This window comes from Staurois parvus, unplaced genomic scaffold (genome assembly GCF_062004578.1).
Source record: "Staurois parvus isolate SC_StPar_1 unplaced genomic scaffold, SC_StPar_1.0 ptg000612l, whole genome shotgun sequence".
Classification (NCBI taxonomy): Eukaryota; Metazoa; Chordata; class Amphibia; order Anura; family Ranidae; genus Staurois; species Staurois parvus.
In genome coordinates, this window is record NW_028318408.1 from 1,235,925 (window position 1) to 1,257,938 (window position 22,014).

At 44.0% G+C, this 22,014-nt stretch overlaps 2 protein-coding genes across 2 annotated transcripts in view; both read left to right on the forward strand.

Moving 5' to 3' along the window:
* Positions 1-4,167, forward strand: part of LOC149449573 (uncharacterized) — a 35,576-nt gene extending 31,409 nt beyond the window's left edge. The window contains exons 7-9 of the mRNA XM_089693069.1: positions 1,286-1,318; positions 1,398-1,546; positions 3,962-4,167. Of these exons, the coding sequence (XP_089549195.1) occupies positions 1,286-1,318; positions 1,398-1,546; positions 3,962-4,051 (272 nt within the window). The 3' untranslated portion in view covers positions 4,052-4,167. The remainder of the gene's footprint in view (positions 1-1,285; positions 1,319-1,397; positions 1,547-3,961) is intronic.
* Positions 4,168-19,357: 15,190 nt separating this feature from the next.
* LOC149449574 (uncharacterized) overlaps positions 19,358-22,014 on the forward strand; it is a 35,480-nt gene continuing 32,823 nt past the window's right edge. Inside the window, exon 1 of the mRNA XM_089693071.1 lies at positions 19,358-19,508. Within this exon, the coding sequence (XP_089549197.1) occupies positions 19,358-19,508 (151 nt within the window). The remainder of the gene's footprint in view (positions 19,509-22,014) is intronic.

Sequence of the window (22,014 nt, forward strand, 5' to 3'; positions counted from 1 at the left end):
AGGGAGATCTTCTCTCATCATCAATGTAAGATTGACCTTTTCCCAGTCATCACCAATCTAAGGGAACCCTTCTTCCTAGATTATTAATGTAAGATTAACCTTTTCCCAGTCATCACCAATCTAAGGGAACCCTTCTTCCTAGATTATTAATGTAAGATTAACATTTTCCCAGTCATCACCAATCTAAGGGAACCCTTCTTCTTTGATTATTAATGTAAGATTGACCTTTTCCCAGTCAGTACAAATCTAAGGAAGTCTCTCTTCATAAATGTAAGGAGGATCTTTTCCCATTCATCACAAATCTAAGGGAGGTCTTCTCTCATCATCAATGTAAGGAGGGCCTTTTCCCAGTCATCGCCAGTCTAAGGGAACCCTTCTTTCTTGATCATCTATGTAAGATGGACCTTTTCCCAGTCATCACCAATCTAAAGGAGTCTTTCTTAACTGCTCATCAATGTAAGGAGGACCTTTTCCCATTCACCACCAATCTAAGGAAGCCTTTCTTCTCTGATCATCAATGTAAGGAGGACCTTTTCCCAGTCACCACCAATCTAAGGGAGTCTTTCTTCACTGCTCATCGATGTAAGGAGGACATTTTCCCAGTCATCACCAATATAAGGGAGTCTTTCTTCCATGATCATCAATGTAAGGAGGACCTTTTCCCAGTCATCACCAATCTAAGGAAGCCCTTCTTCCTTGAATATCAATGTAGGGGAACCCTTCTTCCTTGATTATTAATGTAACATGAACCTTTTTCCAGTTCTCACCAATCTGAAGAAGTCTTTCTTCTCTGATCACCAATGTAAGGGGGCCCTTTTTACCCAGTCATTGCCAAATTTATGGAAACCCTTCTTTTGTTCTTTCTTCACCGTGCTAATGTAGATACAATAATTATTAGCAGGGGTTCCCTGTGACCGGAAAGTTATATTGCAGGTTCCTTCATGTTAAGAAGGCTGAGAAAAGTGGCTTCACACCATGAGAGTTCCCATATTGCAGAGTCAGTGAGCGTTGTTCTGTTTTGAGCACCTCAGTCAGTATGGCCAGTATGGTCACCTGCTGAATAAACACCCTCTGCAGACAGCTTAACTCTCCAATAAGACACTGCAGCTTCATCTAACATAGCTTTACATGATAAATAGACAACGGTCTTCTACATCAGAAACTAACTGAGGGAACATGAAGAAGGGACTAAACCATCAAACCCGAACATACAGGAAAACTGGATTGTACAACTTCAACATACAGTAATAACAAGTTGTAGTTCCTTATTATTCTCTCTTTTCAGGTGAAGCTGGGAGAGGCTTGGAGCTGCACTCTGGTAAGTTTTTGTTTCAGAATAACAAGGAAATTAAATTGTACATCGGCATGATCCTAATACACAGCTCCCCCGTCTGCAGGCGACATCTGTCCGGGAGGCTGGAAGCAAATAGGTGAGACGTGTTACTATTTCTCCACTGAAAATAAAGTGCGATACAAGGCGGGTGAGGACTGCAAGAAGAAGAACGCCACACTGGCCAAAATACAGGAGAGCGACTCCACCCTGAAGGTACAAAATTCATATGAACCGTTATAGAGCAAAATGATACATAACAATACATTGTAATACCAATCGCCTATCCCACACAGAGCTAACTAACCTGTCTGGTGCCCAACACCCTCACAAACACCACCATTCCCACCATGTCATCCCTTGTGGAATTCTACAGAGTAGAGCATGGACAACTCCCATTGCATGGTGGGAGAGGACCTTTTCTGGGTTCCTAAGACATTGGTGTGAGAACGTCATCCACATAAATGTTATTTCACAGAAAGGGTTGCGAGGTCCATGCAATGATCACGGACTGATGTGTCCATGTAATATGTAAAATAGTGCTGAGCAGGGGCGGGCTGAAAACTCATGGGGCCCCCCGGCAATAGGGGGATCATGGGGCCCCTGTGTCCTTGCCCAAACTCAAAAAAGCCTATGAAAAAGGTACCAGGGGCATCTCATGGGGCAATCTACTGACCCTGGGCCCTCGGGCAGTGCCCAAGTTTCCAAATGATCAGTCCGCCCCTGGTGCTGAGTATGGATGGGCTGAATGTTCGAGTCGAACATCGGCTGTTCATGCGTTCGCTAATCACCCTCCCAGTGCCTCGTAACAGCCATGATCGACCATAGCAATGCACATGGCCATAGGTCAGATACAAGGCTTTGGCCTGAAAACAGAACACAAATGGGCGGAGCTAGCGGTGATGTCACTGCTAGCTTTTCCCCAATCGTTTACATCTGGCCGGCAAATGTCAGATTGCGGTGAGTGCTCGGGGTGCTGAGTGGTCGGCTGGCGTTTTTTTGTTTATTTTGGTGAATCTGCATTGTCGTGGCGATAGATTACAACGATGGAACCATTTTTTTTTTTTTTTTATTGTCAGAAACTGTTGTTTTGTTTTTTGTTCAGTTAAAGGAATTTTTCAAATGTCAAATGTTAATGGATAGGTAGGGGTACAAGTACCCCTTACTCATTCACAAGGAGGAGGGGCAGCATCAAGGTGCCCCCTTAAAGGGGTACTCTGATGCTAATGAGGGAATTGCCTTACCGGCAATTAAAACCACATGAGGTCCCCCCTATCCATTGCAGGCCCTTCGGGTCGGTAATGGATTTTGAGGGGAACCCCCACTCCTAAATTTAAAAAAAAATGGCGTGAAGGTCCTCCCCAAAATCCATACCAGACCCTTACCCCAGAATTCAGCCTGGCAGGTAAGGATAAGGTGGGGACAAGCGAGTGTGCCCCCCCTCCTGAAACATACCAGGCCACATGCCCTCAACATGGGGGGGTGCTTGGGGCAAATCACCTTGTCCCCATATTGATGGGGACAAGGTCATCTTTCCCACAACCGTGGCCGGTGGTAGTGGAGGTCTGTGGGTGGGGAGGCTTATCAGACTATGGAAGCCCCCTTTAACAGATCCCCCCCTCCCTATATGAATGAGTATGGGGTACATGGTATCACTACCTGTTCACGAAAAAAAGTGTAGTGTAAAAAAATGACAGGAGACAGTCTTAGATGAGTCCTTTAATAAAAACAAAAATGAAAAAAAATGTCCCCCGACGTAGATCCAACGTTTATAACAATGCCCATCGCCACCGCCTACCCGAAAAAAGGAAAAAAAAAACACTCCGCTCTCGACGCCAGCTCCTGACAGTTGCACCAGGATGACAGTTCTTAAATAGTTTGATGATGTCACAAGGGGGCACGGTCAACTCCGCCCCTTTGTGACATCATAGTCACGTGCTGTGATTGGCCAAAACATTGCACCTGACCATTGCTTTGGCCAAACTGTCAGAGCGCAGTGCATTGTGGGGCTTGGTGGGTGAACAGCCCGCTGAACGCCTTTGCCCTTTGCAAGTTTGCTGAACACAGGAACAGCCTTTGTTTGAGTTCGACTCAAAACTACATCCCATCCCTCCTCTTACTAGGCTGATTGTATCCTTTGTAACGGATAATTCATGTTACCTTTACATTGCCTCACAAACCATCATTGTACCTTTATAGCATGAAATTCCCCCATTTTCCCCCTTTTTTTTTTCCTTTTGTATCCCAGTTACTCTTTAAAATATGCCATAAAAATTTAGCAAAAAAAAAATACAGTGTTACCATTTGTACTTTGATATTGGAGGTATCTCGTCTTTTGGCATTCAGGGTTTTGGGTCTCCTTTGGGCACATTTTCTTCAACAAAAATACATTTTTACTGGTTGGGAGAAGGTTGGGGGTTATTTTTTTATTTTATTTTTTTAGCTGGATTGTGCCAAGGAGAAGCTTTCACTGGAAGTTCTGGTGTTCTCAAAGAGCACCCAACCAGATTCATGCCCGACATGGAAAATGGGTTGGAAACAAAAGTGGGAATCTCATTTTAGACACAATAGTAAATGTAGCATCACACGTATCACTTGGAGCCTGGCTAAGACTTCTTTATTGGATTCCAGATGCTGATTGAGAAAGACGGGAGAAGCTTCTGGATCGGTTTGAGAAGAGCTGATGGAGCCTGGAAGTGGGGGGATGACAGTGTGCAGTGAGTACTACCTGTATATACCATCATCGGTCAGCAGTGTCGGTATTGTGCACAGATGGAGAGTGTAGTGCCGATTGTGTGACCTTCACCGGCACGTACATTGTGACGTCACCTCTGCAGTTTACTTGTTTTAATATATTTTCAGAATTTTAGTTAACACATTCAGCAGATTTGCAAATCCCCCCTCCCCCCCGTGTGTATTTATACCCATATGGAAGAAAAAAATATTTGAAATATATATAAAAATATCCTTTCCAAATATATATGATCATATACAGTAATCAGTTTAGCAAGGGTGCTGCTCGCACTGCCTGAGATATCCCACATGTAAGAAAAATACATTTGAAATATATCTTAAAAATATTCTTCCCAAATATATTGACATATATTTGAAATACTACAATGTTGTCCATATTCAATATATATATATATACAGTGGGGATCGAAAGTTTGGGCCCCCTGCAGAGTTAATATCTTGTACTGCCCCCTTTGGCAAGTATCACAGCTTGTAAACGCTTTTTGTAGCCAGCCAAGAGTCTTTCAGTTCTTGTTTGAGGTATCTTTGCCCATTCTTCCTTACAAAAGTCTTCCAGTTCTTTGAGATTTCTGGGCTGTCTGTCACGCACGGCTCTTTTAAGGTCTATCCATAGATTTTCAATGATGTTGAGGTCAGGAGATTGTGAAGGCCATGGCAAAACCTTCAGTTTACGCCTCTTGATGTAATCCCCCGTGGATTTCGAGGTGTGTTTAGGATCATTATCCATTTGTAGAAGCCATCCTCTCTTTAACTTCAGCTTTTTCACAGATGGCATCAAGTTACCATCCAAAATTGGCTGAGATTTTATTGAATCCATTTTTCCTTCTACTCGTGAGATGTTCCCTGTGCCACTGGCTGCAACACAACCCCAAAGCATGATTGATCCAACCCCATGCTTCACAGTTGGACAGAGGTTCTTTTCATTCAATTCTGTGCCCCTTCTTCTCCAAACGTTCCTTTGCTCATTCCGGCCAAAAAGTTCAATTTTAACCTCATCGGTCCACAGAACTTGTTTCCAAAATGCATCAGGCTTGTCTATATGTTCATTTGCAAAGTTCAAACGATGATTTTTGTGGTGAGGACGTAGAAGAGGTTTTCTTCTGATGACTCTTCCATGAAGCCCATATTTGTACAAGTATCTCTTTATAGTGGAATAGTGACCACAACTCCAGTGTCTGCCAGATCTTTCTGGAGGGATCGTGCAGTCAAACGTGGGTTTTCAATTGTTTTTCTCACAATCCTGCGAGCTGTTCTGTCTTTTCTTGGTCTTCCAGATCTTGCTTTAACTTCCACTGTTCCTGATGACTGCCATTTCTTAATGACATTCCGAACAGAGGATAGTGACATCTGAAAATGCTTTGCTATCTTCTTATAGCCTTCTCCAGCTTTGTGAGCGTCAACTATTTTCAGTTTCAGTTTTCTAGACAACTGCTTAGAAGAAGCCATGGTGCTGATTGTTGGGGCAAGGTCAGATGAGTCGGGGCATTTAAAACCTTTGAGATTGACATCACCTGGTCTTCCCAGACGATGATTGAGAACAATCCATGACACTGGCAGGTCTCAGCTTGGCAAAGGGGGCAGTGCATGCTATAAATTCTGCAGGGTGCCCAAACTTTTGCAGACGCCATTTTTTTGTTTTCTGTTATTTTGAAAGTGTAAATGATGGAAATAAAATCTAACTTTTGCTGACATATTATAAGAATGTCTAATCTGTAATTTGATGCCTTTTGGAGATTTTTCCATCTTTCCTTGGCTTCTTTATGCACATTAATACAAATTTTTAGCTGGGGTGCCCAAACTTTCCATCCCCACTGTATATAGTGCAGCCCTTAGAAGATCGGGAAGTCTTGATCCTGGTGAACCAAAGCAGACCAGGGCGCACTCTCTTCCTGCATTACCCCGGCTAAACAAGAGTTTATTTAAAAGCCTAAAAATACATACTCACAAACCAAATGAAAAGGAGATATAAACAGAGACACAGAGTCCATGGTGACGTTCCAAAGTGATGGTGGACCCTTAGAGAGGTGGGCTAACGTGTTTTGGGAGACATACTCCCTTCTTCGGGGCTTTGGAGGCCTACACATTAGCTCTGAAGAAGGGAGTATGTCTCCCGAAACGCATTAGCCTACCTCTCTAAGGGTCCACCATCACTTTGGACCATCACCATGGACTCTGTGTCTCTGTTTATATCTCCCTTTGGTTTGGTTTGGTTTGTGAGTATGAATTTTTAGGCTTTTAAATAAACTCGTGTTTCACCACGGTAATGCAGGGAGAGAGTGCACCTTGTTCTGCTTTGGTTCACCAGTATCAAGACTTCCCGATCTTCTAAGGGCGGCACCTCGATGAATGACAGTTACGGTACTCCCAGTCCGCATGGAGATTTGACCGCTGGTTTCGTTTGTTCAATAAGATGCTGAAATATAACTTATGGAACTTTTTTCGAAGTCTTGGGGAGAAGAGAGTCTTAGAGGTGCTTTTCTTCAGCATCTCATTTTATTGTTTCAGTTTTACTTGAGAAAGATGAATTGTTATACTAAAAAAAAAAATCCCAGCCCTCCCCGCACAGCGGGGGACGAGGTCTGGACCTTGTGACTTGGGACTTCTCTTGCCGAACTTTGGGCAGGAGATCCCGGGTTGGATGTGGATCAGCCGTCACTCCCGCTGAGAACTCCATCACCTCCAGGGGCGGACTGACCATTTGGAAACTCTGGCACTGCCTGAGGGCCCGGGGTCAGTAGGGGGCCCCATGAGATGCCCCTGGTACCTTTTTCATAGGCTTTTTCGAGTTTGGGCAAGGACACAGGGGCCCCATAATCTCCAATTGCCCAGGGGCCCCATCAGTTGTCAGTCCGCCCCTGATCACCTCTTCACAAAATGATAAATCCGCTTCTATTTCCAGTTGCGATAGAGAGAGATTCTAATCATGTTCTCTTCTTATAGGATGGATTTCCAGTCCACTCCATCAGATTGGTGTGCCAAGGCCTCTCCTGCGCTGCAGAGCCAGCCCTGCGCAAAGCTCCTGCCCTGGATCTGCCAGAAAAAGGGGCAGAAATGTAGACTTGGGGAGGAGGATCTTCGCTGTGTTGGGGAGAAGATGGAGGTCCTCGGTGAGAAGATACTGGAAGAGCCGGTGATGAGACCATAGCCACCCCTCTTCTCTGACAACTTCCGCCTCTAGTATTTCTTCCCCATAGTGTGCTGCCTATGCCGACAGATCTCCTGCTACCCCTCCTCTTAATTAGACATGCTAAGGGGCGGACTGACCATTTGGAAACTCGGGCACTGCCCGAGGGCCCAGGGTCAGTAGAGGGGCCCCTTGAGATGCCCCTGGTACCTTTTTCGAGTTTGGGCAAGGACACAGGGGCCCCATGATGCCCTATTGCCCGGGGGCCCCATGAGTTGTCAGTCCACCCCTGGACATGCTTTATGTTGAGGTCAATTATAGTAAGCAGGTTGCCAGGGGGTGGGGTGGGGGGGTCCTATCAAAAATGTGCTATGGGGCCCCATGATCTGTAGTTACTCTCCTGTGAACAGCTGTAGATGAAGTCGGTCTGATTGACACATTCAATGATAGAATGAAAAGCCACTCACAACAGCCAATCAGGACAGGCTTCTGTATGCATATCATTAAAACAATTGATTCTGATTGGCTGCAGTGTCTTATTGATTATATTTGTAGTAGTAGGACAGGAACTGGTCATAGTCCTTCGTAAGTCTCATGCAGGCCATACATGGGTCGAATTCCGAATGGTTTTTAAAACGGCGTTCCCTCGGTAATCCAATGGCGCCATCAATGATTTTGAAAATCGGCCGACCGAGTCATAAAGTTCACGCCATATAACGGCAAAACTTCTGTTCCTTCCAGGTTGCGGCTCATGCGCAGGTTCTTTTCGGAAAACAATCGTACGATTTGACCATCACTGAGTCAAAAATCGGTCGTTTTTCACAAATTTTCCAACATGCTCGATCACCGAAAAGGGGAGGTACTAGGAAAATCGTCCGGTGCCATTGACCCACTAACAGAGCAGCGGCCGATTATTCATAGGTCTGATTCTCGGACGAAAAATCGGGCAAATTTTGACCCATGTATGGCCGGCATTAGATTGTAAGCTCTGATGAGCCGGGCCCTCTGTCTCCTCTTGTACCAAATTGTATTGGAACTGTCATGTCTGCCTTCATTTTTTACAGCGCTGAGCAAACTGTTGGCGCCATATTAATCCTGTATAATAAAACGCCAAAGCAGAGCTTTTCTCAGTGGGAACGGGGGGGGGGGGAGGGGGGGAAGCAGCACTGAATGTACGTATGTAATGGCAAGGGGTGCTGTAGGAGCCATTGTTGCTGGCTGCTGGGAGATCTATTGTCACCGTGGGGGATCTATTTTTATGTGGTGGTCTCTTGTTTGATGGTGATGTCTATTGTTGCCAGTGGGGGAATCTATTGTTGATGGGGGTTAATTGTTGCTGGAAAAGATGTATTGTTGAGGGAGGGGTCTATTGTTGCTGGCTGCTGGAGAGTCTAATGTTGCTGTCTGTTGATAGATCTACTGTAGCTGCTGGGGTCTATTGTTGCTGGGGTGATATTTTGTTTTGGGGGTTCACTGTTGCTGGAGGAATCTGTTGTTGCTGGGGGGAGATCTAATCTATTGTTGCTGGAGGAATCTGTTGTTGGTGGGAGAGATCTATTGTTGCTGGAAGAATCTGTTGTTGCTGGGGGAGATCTATTGTTGCTGGAGGAATATGTTGTTGCTGGGGGGGAGATCTATTGTTGCTGGAGGAATCTTTTGTTGCTGGGGGAGATCTATTTTTGCTGGGGGGATCTGTTGTTGCTGGAGGAATTTGTTGTTGCTGGAGGAATCTGTTGTTGCTGGGGGGCGATCTATTATTGCTGGAGGAATCTGTTGTTGCTGGGGGGCGATCTATTATTGCTGGAGGAATCTGTTGTTGCTGGGGGGCGATCTATTATTGCTGGAGGAATCTGTTGTTGCTGGGGGAAGATCTATTATTGCTGGAGGAATCTGTTGTTGCTGGGGGGCGATCTATTATTGCTGGAGGAATCTGTTGTTGCTGGGGGGCGATCTATTATTGCTGGAGGAATCTGTTGTTGCTGGGGGAAGATCTATTGTTGCTGGGGGGAGATCTATTGTTGCTGGCTGCAGGAAACTATTTTTCTGCTTCTCTTGTTATTAACAAATTTCATACAAATTTTCAGCACCACAAAATGATTCCTGGCTCCGGAGGAGCCGCACTGGGAGGTGATTAGGGGGGTGGAGACAAGAAGTGACTCAAAAGGGACCTAATTTTGGGGAAAGCCCCGAGTCAAAGTGATATTTTTACCAAATTTCAATCTGCTGCTTTGTATTCCGGAATCCCAGAAATCAGCTCCTTGGTGTCCTCTTTATTGGTGGAACCCGTACATAACACCCCATTGGCCCCCAATGTATCAGGTGGTATTGCCGTCCTATCAGTATTATACTTGGATGTGGATTTGGATCGGCAGCATCCCGGCACCCCAACCCGCAATCCCCGAGACACATTGAGAACCATTTGTAGGACTTCTCAGGCGCTTCGATAATACGGTACATTCCTCGAATCAATTCTAAAATGGTTTATAAAAACTCAATGAGGGGCTCGGTCCCTACTCACAATTGCTGCAAACTAATGCAGGCCATACACGGATCGAATTCCGAACGATTTTTCATCCGAAAATCAAAAAACGGTCACTCGGTAATCCGATGGTACCATCATTGATTTAAAAAATCAGCCGACCGAGTCATAAAGTTCCCCCATATAACAGGCGAAACTTCTGTTCCTTCCAGGTCACGGCTCATGTGCATATTCTTTTCGGAAAAATGATCGTACGATTTGACCATCATTGAGTCGAAAAACGGTTGTTTTTCATAAATTTTCCAACATGCCCGATCATTGAAAAGGGGAGGAACTACGAAAATTGTCCTGTGCCATTGACCCCACTAATAGAGCAAAAAAAATCACCCGATTTATTCTTAGGTCCGATTTTCGAATGAAAAATCGGTCGATTTTCAACCCATGTGTGGCCGGCCTAGCAGTCAGTGATAACGCGGCTACACACAAATAATCGTTACATCATCAATAAACATTCTTATAGTTAATATTTACAGTGAGGAACAGAAGTATTTGAACCCCCTGCGATTCTGCAAGTTCTCCCACTTCTCCATCATGGAGGGTCTGACATTCACATTGCAGGGGATTCCCACTCTGAGGACAGAATTCAGGAAATCTCATTGTATGATTTGTAAAGAATGTATTTGTCTGACACGGCTGAACAGAAGTATTTGAACCCCTGAGAAGATCCGTGTTAATATTTGGTACAGAAGCCTTTGTCTGCAATTACAGAGGTCAGACGTTTCCTGTAGTCCTTGGCCAGGTTTGCACTGCAACAGGGATTTTGGCCGACTCCTCCACACCGATCTCCTCCAGATCTGTCAGGTTTCGGGGCTGTCGCTGAGCAACACGGAGTTTCAGCTCCCTCCAAAGATGTTCTATTGGATTTAGGTGTGGAGACTGGCTAGGCCACTCCAGAACCTCGATATGCTTCTTACGGAGCCACTCCTTGGTTCTCCTGGCTGTGTGCTTCGGGTCGTTGTCATGTTGGAAGACCCAGCCACGACCCATCTTCAATGCTCTGACTGAGGGAAGGAGGTTGTTGCTGAAAATCTCACAATAAATGGCCCCATTCATCCTCTCCTTAATACAGTGCAGTCGCCCTGTCCCCTTCACAGAAAAGCACCCCCAAAAGCATTCTGTTACCACCCCCATGCTTCACAGTAGGGATGGTGTTCTTGGGATGCAACTCATCCTTCTTTTTCCTCCAAACACGACGAGTGAAGTTTAGACCAAAAAGTTCTCCTTTGGTCTCATCTGACCACATGACTTTCTCCCATGCCTCCTCTGGATCATCCAGATGGTCATTGGCAACCTTCAGAGGGGCCTGGACATGTGATGACTTGAGCAGGGGAACCTTCAGACAGGCCTGGACATGTGATGACTGGAGCAGGGGAACCTTCAGACGGGCCTGGACATGTGATGACTTGAGCAGGGGAACCTTCCGTGCAATGCATGATTTGAAACCATGACGGCGTAGTGTTCTACCTACAGTGACCTGTGAAACTGTGGTCCCAGCTCTCTTCATGTCATTGACCAGCTCCTCCCTTGTAGTTCTGGGCTGATTCCTCACCTTTCTTCTCATCAGTGATCCCCCACGAGGTGACAGTCGTCTTTAGCCTCTTCCATTTTCTAACAATTGCTGAAACAGTTGATCTACTTTCACCAAGCTGCTTGGCAATTGCCCCGTAGCCCTTTCCAGCCTTGTGGAGGTCCACCATTTTGTCTCTGGTGTCTTTTGACAGCTCTTTATCTTGCCCATGGTAGTAGTTGGCGTCTGACTGACTGTGGGGTGGACAGGTGTCTTTATAGAGCTCAGACAGGTGCTACTAAGTGAGATGAATGAGTGGAGTAGAGGTGGACTTTATAAAGGCGCAGTAACAGGTCTTTGAGAGCCAGAATTCTTGCTGTTTCTCAGGGGTTCAAATCCTTCTGTTCAGCCGTGCGAGACAAATACATTCTTTACAAATCATACAATGTGATCTCCTGAATTCTGTCCTCAGAGTGGGAATCCCCTGCAATGTGAATGTCAGACCCTCCATGATGGAGAAGTGGGAGAACTTGCAAAAACGCAGGGGGTTCAAATACTTCTGTTCAGCAGTGCGAGACAAATACATTCTTTACAAATCATAGAATGTGATTTCCTGAATTTTTTTTTTAATTATGTACCTCAGAGTGGGAATGCCCCTACAATGTGAATTTCAGACCCCTCCATGATTTCTAAGTGGGAGAACTTGCAAAATCGCAGGGGGTTCAAATACTTCTGTTCCTCACTGTATAAAATATATACATTGTACACATTGTTCCATGGATGGAGTGCGACATTTGCCGTTTCTCAGCTTTGTCAGGAAGATCGTATCTACAAATCTCATAGTAGAAAATGATTTTGCAGTAACTGTGAAGAGAGACCAAGCCAGCCCCTCCCCCCCATCATCTTTTTCTTTAATTAGTACATTTTTATACTTTTATAACAGAACTGGTTTAGAATGTATTGTGCTCTATTATCATCATGGCTCCTGAGAATTCCCAGAAATGGATTGACCTCTGCAACCCAATAAAGCCATCACCTATCGCCCCGGGGTGTCTGCTGTTTCCTGTCCCGTATCTCGTATACATTTCTACCAATCACCGAGAAGAGTTCCCGTAATAATTCTCTATTGTTACAAGTCACATAGAACTTGCTCTCCACGTTTTGTATCCCACTGCGAGGGAAATACGTGAACACCACAAGTATTGGGTCCACTCTGTATTAGTTACCAAAAGGTCACAAAAGCTTTGTGGCTCATCAAGACTTACTGGACTTACCCAATAATTGTGGTGCTCATGGTTCCTAACTACAGTGACATAGCATGAACCCTTCTGGGCAATCTGTCGTCTAGTGAGCTGAATCTACGTTTAAATTGAGGTCAACCTTAGACATAGTGGACCCAAAATCCAAAGGCTGTCTTCAGTTTAGACATGGTGGACCCACAATCTGAAGGCTGTCTTCAACTCAGACATAGTGGACCTAAAATCTGAAGGCTATCCTCCATTTAGACATACTGTAAAATCAGGTCTCTATATATCAAAGTGCCTTGAAGAGTCCTTGAATCCAAAATACAAAGGCTGTCCTTAATTTAAACATAGTGGACCTAATATCCAAAATCTGTCCTCAGTTTAGATATAGTGGACCTAAAATCTGTCCTCAGTTTAGATATAGTGGACCTAAAATCTGTCCTCAGTTTAGACACAATGGACCCAAAATTCAAAGGCTGTCCTCAGTTTAGACATGGTGGACCTAAAATTTGAAATCTGTCTTCAACTTAGATATAGTGGACCTAAAATCCGAAGTCTGTCCTCATGTTAGACATAGTGGACCCAAAATTCAAAAATCTGTCCTCAGTTTAGACATGGTGGACCTAAAATTTGAAATCCGTCTTCCACTTAGATATAGTGGACCTAAAATCTGAAGGCTGTCCTCAGTTTAGACATAGTGGACCCGAAATCCGAAGGCTGTCCTTAGTTTAGACATAGTGGATAGAGATGAGCGAATCGAATCAGGCGAAGTGGAATTCGTTTCGAATTTCAGGAAAAATTTGAATCCGAATTTTTGCCGACTTCGGATGGTCGAATCAAATTTTTCCTGATCGGCCGTTTTCATCCCTTCTACAGCCGGCAAAAATGTCCCTGCAGAGAGCTCCGCTGTTTCTGACAGCTGTCTGACAGTTCTTTCACATTTACAGCGATTGAAACATTGTATGTATTTGTTTCCATTTAGGATACAGATGTTTTTATTAGGAAACAAATAGATACAATGTTTCAATCGCTGGAAATGTGAAAGAACTGTCAGAGAACTGTCAGAAATAGAGGAACTCTGCACATACACTTTTTGCTGTACTGGAATTCTTCTTATTTTCATTCTTCTTCTTCTTATTTTCATTCTTCTTTTCATTCTTTTCATTCTTCTTTTCATTCTTCTTCTTATTTTCATTCTTCTTTTCATTCTTTTCATTCTTCTTTTCATTCTTCTTCTTATTTTCATTCTTCTTTTCATTCTTCTTGTCATTCTTTTCATTCTTCTTTTCATTCTTTTCATTCTTCTTTTCATTCTTTTCATTCTTCTTTTCATTCTTCTTTTCATTCTTTTCATTCTTCTCATTCTTCTTTTCATTCTTCTTCTTATTTTCATTCTTCTTTTCATTCTTTTCATTCTTCTTTTCATTCTTCTTCTTATTTTCATTCTTCTTTTCATTCTTTTCATTCTTCTTTTCATTCTTTTCATTCTTCTTTTCATTCTTCTTCTTCTTTTCATTCTTCTTTTCATTATTTTCATTCTTCTTTTCATTCTTCTTCTTCTTTTCATTCTTCTTTTCATTATTTTCATTCTTCTTTTCATTCTTCTTTTCATTCTTCTTCTTCTTTTCATTCTTCTTTTCATTCTTTTCATTCTTCTTTTCATTCTTTTCATTCTTCTTTTCATTCTTCTTATTTTCATTTTTCTTTTCATTCTTTTCATTCTTCTTTTCATTCTTCTTCTTCTTTTCATTCTTCTTTTCATTCTTTTCATTCTTCTTTTCATTCTTCTTCTTCTTTTCATTCTTCTTTTCATTCTTTTCATTCTTCTTTTCATTCTTCTTCTTCTTTTCATTCTTTTCATTCTTCTTTTCATTCTTTTCATTCTTATTTTCATTCTTCTTCTTATTTTCATTCTTCTTTTCATTCTTTTCATTCTTCTTTTCATTCTTCTTCTTCTTTTCATTCTTTTCATTCTTCTTCTTCTTTTCATTCTTTTCATTCTTCTTCTTCTTCTTCTTCTTCTCATTCTTTTCATTCTTCTTCTTCTTCTTCTCCTCATTCTTTTCATTCTTCTTCTTCTTTTCATTCTTTTCATTCTTCTTCTTCTTCTTCTTTTCATTCTTCTTCTTCTTCTTTTCATTCTTCTTCTTCTTCTTCTTCTTTTCATTCTTCTTCTTCTTCTTCTTTTCATTCTTTTCATTCTTCTTCTTCTTCTTCTTTTCATTCTTCTTCTTCTTCTTCTTCTTTTCATTCTTCTTCTTCTTCTTCTTCTTTTCATTCTTCTTCTTCTTCTTTTTCTTCTTCTTCTTCTTCTTCTTCTTCTTCTCCTTCTCCTTCTTCTTCTTTGGCCCCGTGACTGCCCAAATGAGTGAAGTGTGCGGTGATTCTAAGATCGACGGCACTCATCTGCATGTCATACTGACTGACAGTATTATTTCTCTTCCCCAGCAGACTCCAAGGGCATTTAAATTAAAGGTACAGTGTTCTGCACTAATATAAAGGCTCTCTGAAGCCTAGAAACCCTTTTTATAAGTAAAATTTGCATCGAATAAATTCGAATCGAATCAAATTTTTTCGGAAAATTGGGCGAATCAGGCGAATCAAATTTTTGAAAAATTCGCTCATCTCTAATAGTGGACCCAAAATCCAAAGTCTGTCCTCAGTTTAGACATAGTGGACCCAAAATCTAAAATCTGTCCTCAGTTTAGACATGGTGGATCTAAGATCTGAAGGCTGTTCTTAGTGTAGACATAGTGGACTAAAAATCTGAATTATGTCCTCAGTTTAGACATAGTGGACCAAATTCTGAAATCTGTCATCAACTCAAACATAGTGGACCTAAAATTTGAAGGCTGTCCTCAGTTTAGATGCAGTGGACCCAAAGTCCGAAATTTGTCTTCAATTTAGACATAGTGGACCAAAAATCTAAAGGCTATCCTCAATTTAGACATATTGTAGAGTCAGCTCTTTATATATCAAAGTGCTTTGAAGGGTCATTGAATCCAAAATCCAAAGCTGTCCTCCGTTTAGACATAGTGGACCCAAAATCCGAAGGCTGTCCCCAGTTTAGACATAGTGGACCTAAAATTTGAAAACTGTCTTCAACTTACATATAGTGGACCTAAAATCCGAAGTCTGTCCTCAGTTTAGACGTGGTGGACCCAAAATCTAAAATCTGTCCTCAGTTTAGACATGGTGGACCTAAAATTTGAAATCCGTCTTCAACTTAGATATAGTGGACCTAAAATCCGAAGTCTGTCCTCAGTTTAAACGTGGTGGACCTAAAATCTGAAGGCTGTCCTCAGTTTAGACATAGTGGACCCAAAATCCAAAGCCTGTCCTCAGTTTAGACATAGTGGACCCAAAATCTAAAATCTGTCCTCAGTTTAGACATGGTGGATCTAAAATCTGAAGGCTGTTCTCAGTGTAGACATAGTGGACCCAAATTACGAAGGCTATCCTCAATTTAGACATACTGTAGAATCAGCTGTCTGTATATCAAAGTGCCTTGAAGGGTCCTTGAATCCAAAATCCAAAGTCTATCCCTAATTTAGACATAGTGGACTCAAATTCCAAAGCTCAAGACAGCTGAGTATGTCTAAACTGAGGATAGCCTTTGAATTTGGGGTCCAATGACCCTTTGGGGCACTTTGCCTTTTAGATAGCTGACTTTATGCCTAAATTGAGGTCAGCCTTCAGGTTTTTGGTCCACTATGTCTAAATTGAGGACAACCTTAAACAAGTCAATTTAGACTTACCTAGTACTTGTGGTGCTCATGCTTTTTAACTATAGTGACATGCCATGAATCCTTCTGGGCAATTTGTCTTACAGTGAGCTGAATCGATGTCTAAATTGAGGACAGCCTTAGACATAGTGGACCCAAAATCCGAAGGCTGTGCACAGTTTAGACATAGTGGACCCAAAATCTAAAACCTGTCTTCAACTTAGACCTAGTGGACCCAAAATTCCAAAATCTGTCTTCAACTCAGACATAGTGGACCCAAAACCCAAAGGCTGGCCTCAATTTTGACATACAGTCCGCTCCCTATAAGTCAAAGTGCCTTGAAAGGTCCTTGAACTCAGAATCCAAAGGCTGTCCTTAATTTAGACATAGTGTACCTAAACTCCGAAGGCTGTGCACAGTTTAGACATAGAAGGCTGTCCTCAATTTTGACATACAGTAGAGTCCGCTCCCTATAAGTCAATGTGCCTTGAAGGGTCCTTGAACTAAGAATCCAAAGGCTGTCCTTAGTTTAGACATAGTGGACCTAAAATCTGAAGTTGAAGACAGCTGAGTCAACTATGTCTAAACTGAGGACAGACGTCAAATTTGGGGTCCAAGGACCCTTTGGGGCACTTTGCCTTGTGGATAGCTGACTCAATGTCTAAATTGAGGTCAGCCTTCAGATTTTTGGTCCAATATGTCTAAATTGAGGACAACCTTAGAAATAGTGGACCCAAAATCTGAAAGCTGACCACAGTTTAGACATAGAATCAGCTCTCTACAAGTCAAAGTACCCTAAAGGGTCCTTGGACCCAAAGTCCGAAGGTTGTCCTCAACTTAGACATAGTGGACCAAAAATCCAAGGTTGAAGATACAGTAGCTGAGTCCACCATCTCTTTGAAGTGCACAGAGGTCTCCAATGTAATAACCATGGATAGAAGTGTTAGTGGAGTGCTGGACCCAAAATCCTAAGTTGTCCTCAGCCTAGACATAGTGGAGCCAAAATCTGAAGGCTGACCTCAATTTAGACACAGAATCTGAAAGTTGTCCTCAACTGAGACATAGTGGACACAAACTCTGAAGGCTAACCTCAGTTTAGACATAGAGCCAGCTATCTAAAAGACTAAGTGCTGCAAAGAGTCCTTGGCCCACAAATCCAAATGCTGTCCTCGATTTAGACATAGTGGACCCAAAATCTAAGGTAGAAGATAGCTCAGTCCACTATGTCTAAATTGAGTACAACCTTCAAATTTGGGGTTCAATGACCCTTTGGAGCACTTTGCCTTATAGACAGATGGCTCTATGTCTAAACTGAAGTCAGCCTTCAGAGTTTGGGTCCACTATGTCTAAGTTGAGGACAACTTTCATATATTGTGCTCACTATGAGGACGGCCTTCAAATTTTGGGTTCAGCAGTCCACTGACATTTCTTGGATTTACACGGGAGAGCTCTCTGCACTTCAAGGGATTAGGTGGCATAAGATATGGAAAACTCCACCATATACTCCAGGGATCCAGAGCACTCTTGGTTAAGAGGACCTGTCTTTGCTTTAATCATCTGTTCCTGTGCAGGACAGTTACCTTTGGTTCTGATCCCTGTGTATGATTGGTGTGGGAAGGGAACGTAGGATCATTTCACTAATAGTAAGAGAGACTGTCATGATCAGGGGTAAAGCTCACACACCAGTTGCTATAGCAGTGGAAAGGCTCACCTGAAACCAGCAGGAAAGGTACACAGGTAGGTCACCATGGCAGAGGAGTGGGATCACCCAAGGTGCGGAGTCTAAGTACCAACCGGTGTTCACCAGAGCTTCTGATGGTGGAGATGGATTTTGCTACGTGTTAGCACCAGGTCGCGGTCCTCAGGATCCCCCCACCAGGAGGTGAGCAAGCGGAGGTCCAGTAGCATATAAACAGGTAAGGATCAAATGGAAGCGTGGTCAGTAAACAAGCCAAGGTAAGTAATGAGCAGTCGCAGGTTGGGATCAGGCAGAAGCGTAGTCGAGAACAAGCCAAGGGTCAATAACAAGTGCAGCAAAATACGGATAACAGCAGAGATTACAAGGATCAAGATACTGGCTGGAGAGCACAATAATCTGGCAGACAGGAAGAGCAGAGACATGGCTTATATCAGGAAGTTCATGGGAGGAGCAAGGGGTTCAAGGTTCATGATAAACAAGGTCAAGGCGGGATCATTCAAATAATTGTCAAGGGAGCTGTCCAGCATTCCAGGTGGCTCCACAAGAAGAAACATTGCCTCTCACCGCAGAAGGCCCAGGTTCGGACCCGGACTCTGACAGAGACTCATTTACTGAATTACACAGAAGAGTTCCACGTTTCTGTTTTTTCTGTATTAAGATCAACTATGGGCAAAAAATACAATTCAGAATTATACATTCATTACATACCATGAAACGTCCAGTTGTGGAAGCGTTGTGTGGTGCCTCCAAGGTCAAGGTAAACTAGTGCCACATCCTAGATCTAGTAGGAAAACAGAAACAAAGAGAATATATTGGACCGCAGTCCATGGACTTTATGGGTACCGCATCAAAAAAAATGTTTTCTTACAAAATCCAATTTTTATTTTTGCACATATTAAAACGTGAAATAAAATGACTGGAAGTATCATGGCGCCTCCTTCTGTCGATCAGGGTAGTGGATGACACATTATACACAGAACTAACTAGACATATACTCCGATTAGTACAATAGAGGGCGCCACCATCCATACACATAAAGCTCAGCACACTTCGAGTTGTTGTTCTGCTTCTTCGGGAGCAGAAGGTGCACAGATTTTGATTGCTACCTAGAGAGTAAAACAAGGCAATAATAGAAGTGCAGAATGGGACGTCAGACTACGATATATAAAGCAAAACATCATTGAACAAAAAAAAGTGTCACTGCACTTACACACAATGTCAGCAAGGGAATGTCCTGTAGGTAGAGCTCCGTAAGGGCTGGCCCCTTCACCAGTGTAAAGGTCCACAATGTTAGAGACAGGCAGATTCACCCATCCATGATGACCTCCTGCTGTGGTGAAGGGTCTCTCAGAAATGGGCTTCAGAAAAAGCAAGAAGCTCTAGCGCCTTCTGTGCAAGCTCCTGCCGGTGGTCCATCCTGGACGGCTAATAGTCCATGGGCTCCTCACTTCAAAGATTGTCTGCATCAGCAAGGGAATGTCCCATAGGTGGAGCTTTGCAAGGACTGGCCCCGACCAGTGAGAAGGTCCACAATGTTGGAGACAGGCAGATTCACCCAACCGTGATGACCTGCTGCTGTGCTGAAGGTACTCTCAGGCATCACATGGGCTTCAGAAAAAGCCAGAAGCTCCAGCACCTTCTGTGCAAGCTCCTGCCAGTGGTCCATCCTGGACGGCTAATAATCCATGGGCTCCTCACTTCAAAGAGTGTCTGCATCAGCAAGGGAATGTCCCATAGGTTAGGCTCTGCAAGGACTGGCCCCTACCAGTGAGAAGGTCCACAACATTGGAGACAGGCAGGTTCACCCATCTGTGATGACCTCCTGCTGTGCTGAAGGTCCTCTCAGACATCACATGGGCTTCAGAAAAAGCCAGAAGCTCTAGCGCCTTCTGTGCAAGACCCTGCCGGTGGTCCATCCTGGACAGCTAATAGTCCATGGGCTCCTCACTTTAAAGAGTGTCTGCATCAGCAAGGGAATGTCCCATAGGTGGAGCTCCACAAGGACTGGCCCCCGACCAGTGAGAAGGTCCACAACATTGGAGACAGGCAGGTTCACTCATCAGTGATGACCTCCTGCTGTGCTGAAGGTTCTCTTAGACATCACATGGGCTTCAGAAAAAGCCAGAAGCTCCAGCTCCTTCTGTACAAGCTCCTGCCAGTGGTCCATCCTGGACGGCTACTAGGCCATCTGATATTTAAATGACATAAAAAAAATCCTCAAAAAAGCCTGGGGAAGGGGGGAGGGGGCACGGCAATTAAACAAATTACAGCTAAAACAAAAAACAAAAAAAGGAGTATTCCTGAAAAGGACCGGTGTCTAAACAATGAACACAGAAGGGGGTACACAAGAATACAAAGCCCAACACACTGCATTTGTACAGATTCTGAGAGAAGGAACAATGAAACCCTGGAACCCCTTACTATGTATATGTTAAAAACCTAGGACACTCGTGGACACGCCTAGGTCCTTCCACAGGCCAGCCAACCAATGCCTTATACACTGATCAGCCATAACATTATGACCACCCTCATAACCTGTCGAGGAATGGACTCCACCAGACCACTGAAGGTCCGCCGTGGTATCTGGCACCGAGCTGTCAGTAGAAGATCCTTTAAGTCCTGTAAGTTGGGAGGCGGAGCCTCCATGGATCGGACTTGTTTTCCTAGTACATCCCACAGATGCACAATTTCTGGGGAAATTGGAGACAAAGCTAGCACCTCCAACTGATTTTCTGGTTCCTAAAACCATACCTAAATTCATCAGCCCAGGACACCTTCTTCCATTGCTCCGTGGTCCAGTTCTGATGCTCACGTGCCCACTGTAGGCACGTCTGGCCGTGGACACGGATCAGCATGGGCACTCTGACCGGTCTGCACCTACACAGCCCCATACCCAACAAACTGTGATACTCTCTGTGTATCCTGACACCTTCCTAGCAGAACCAGCATGAACTTTTTCAGCAATTTCATCTTCAGTAGCTCTTCTATTGGATTGCACTACATGGGCCATCCTTCCCTCCCCACTTCCATCAACAAGCCTTCCCTCCCCACCTCCATCAATGAGCCTTCCCTCCTCACCTCCATTAATGAGCCTTCCCTTCTCACCTCCATCAATGAGCCTTCTCTCCCCACTTCCATCAATGAGCCTTCCTTCCTCCCCACCTCCATCAATGAGCCTTCCCTCACCACTTCCATCAATAAGCCTTCCCTCCCATCTCTATCAATGAGCCTTCCCTCTCCACCTCCACCAATGAGCCTTCCCTCCCCACCTCCATCAATGAGCCTTCCCTCCCTACTTCCATCAATGAGCCTTCTTTCCTCCCCACCTCCATTAATGAAACCCCCCACACACACCTCCATCAATAAGAATGAGCCTTCCCTCCCCACTTCCATCAATGAGCTTTCTCTCCCCACCTCCACCAATGAGCCTTCCCTCCCCACCTCCATCAATTAACCCCTCCCTCCCCACTTCCATCAATGAGCCATCCCTCCTCCCCACCTCCATCAATGAGACCTCCAACCACACACCTCCATCAATAAGAATGAACCTTCTCTCCCCACCTCCATCAATGAGCCCCCCCTTCACCTCCATCAATGAGCCTCCCCTCCTCCACCATTGAGCCTTCCCTCCCCACCTCCATCAATTAGCCTTCCCTCCTCCCCACCTTCATCAATGAGCCTTCTCTCCCCACCTCCATCAATGAGCCTTCCCTCCACCCCACCTCCATCAGTGAACCTTTGCTCCCCACTTCCATCAATGAGCCTTCCCTCCCCACCTCCACCAATGAGCCTTCCTTCCTCCCCATCTCCATCAATGAGCCTTCCCTCCCCAATTCCACCAATGAACCTTCCCTCCTCCCCACCTCCATCAATGAGCCTTCCCTGGCGTAACGCGTAGGGGAGAGGCTCTGACATCACAACACTTAAAGGAGTATTACGCAACGAGTATCGGAAGTGTGGAGATCACACAAAGGATATCATAATATATAAAAAAGCGGTTTTAAATGTTCTTAAATGTGAGTGAAATAATGTTTGAAGCCTAAATACATTTTTTTAAGAAGATAAGGCACTATATTTGATTTTTTGGTTACA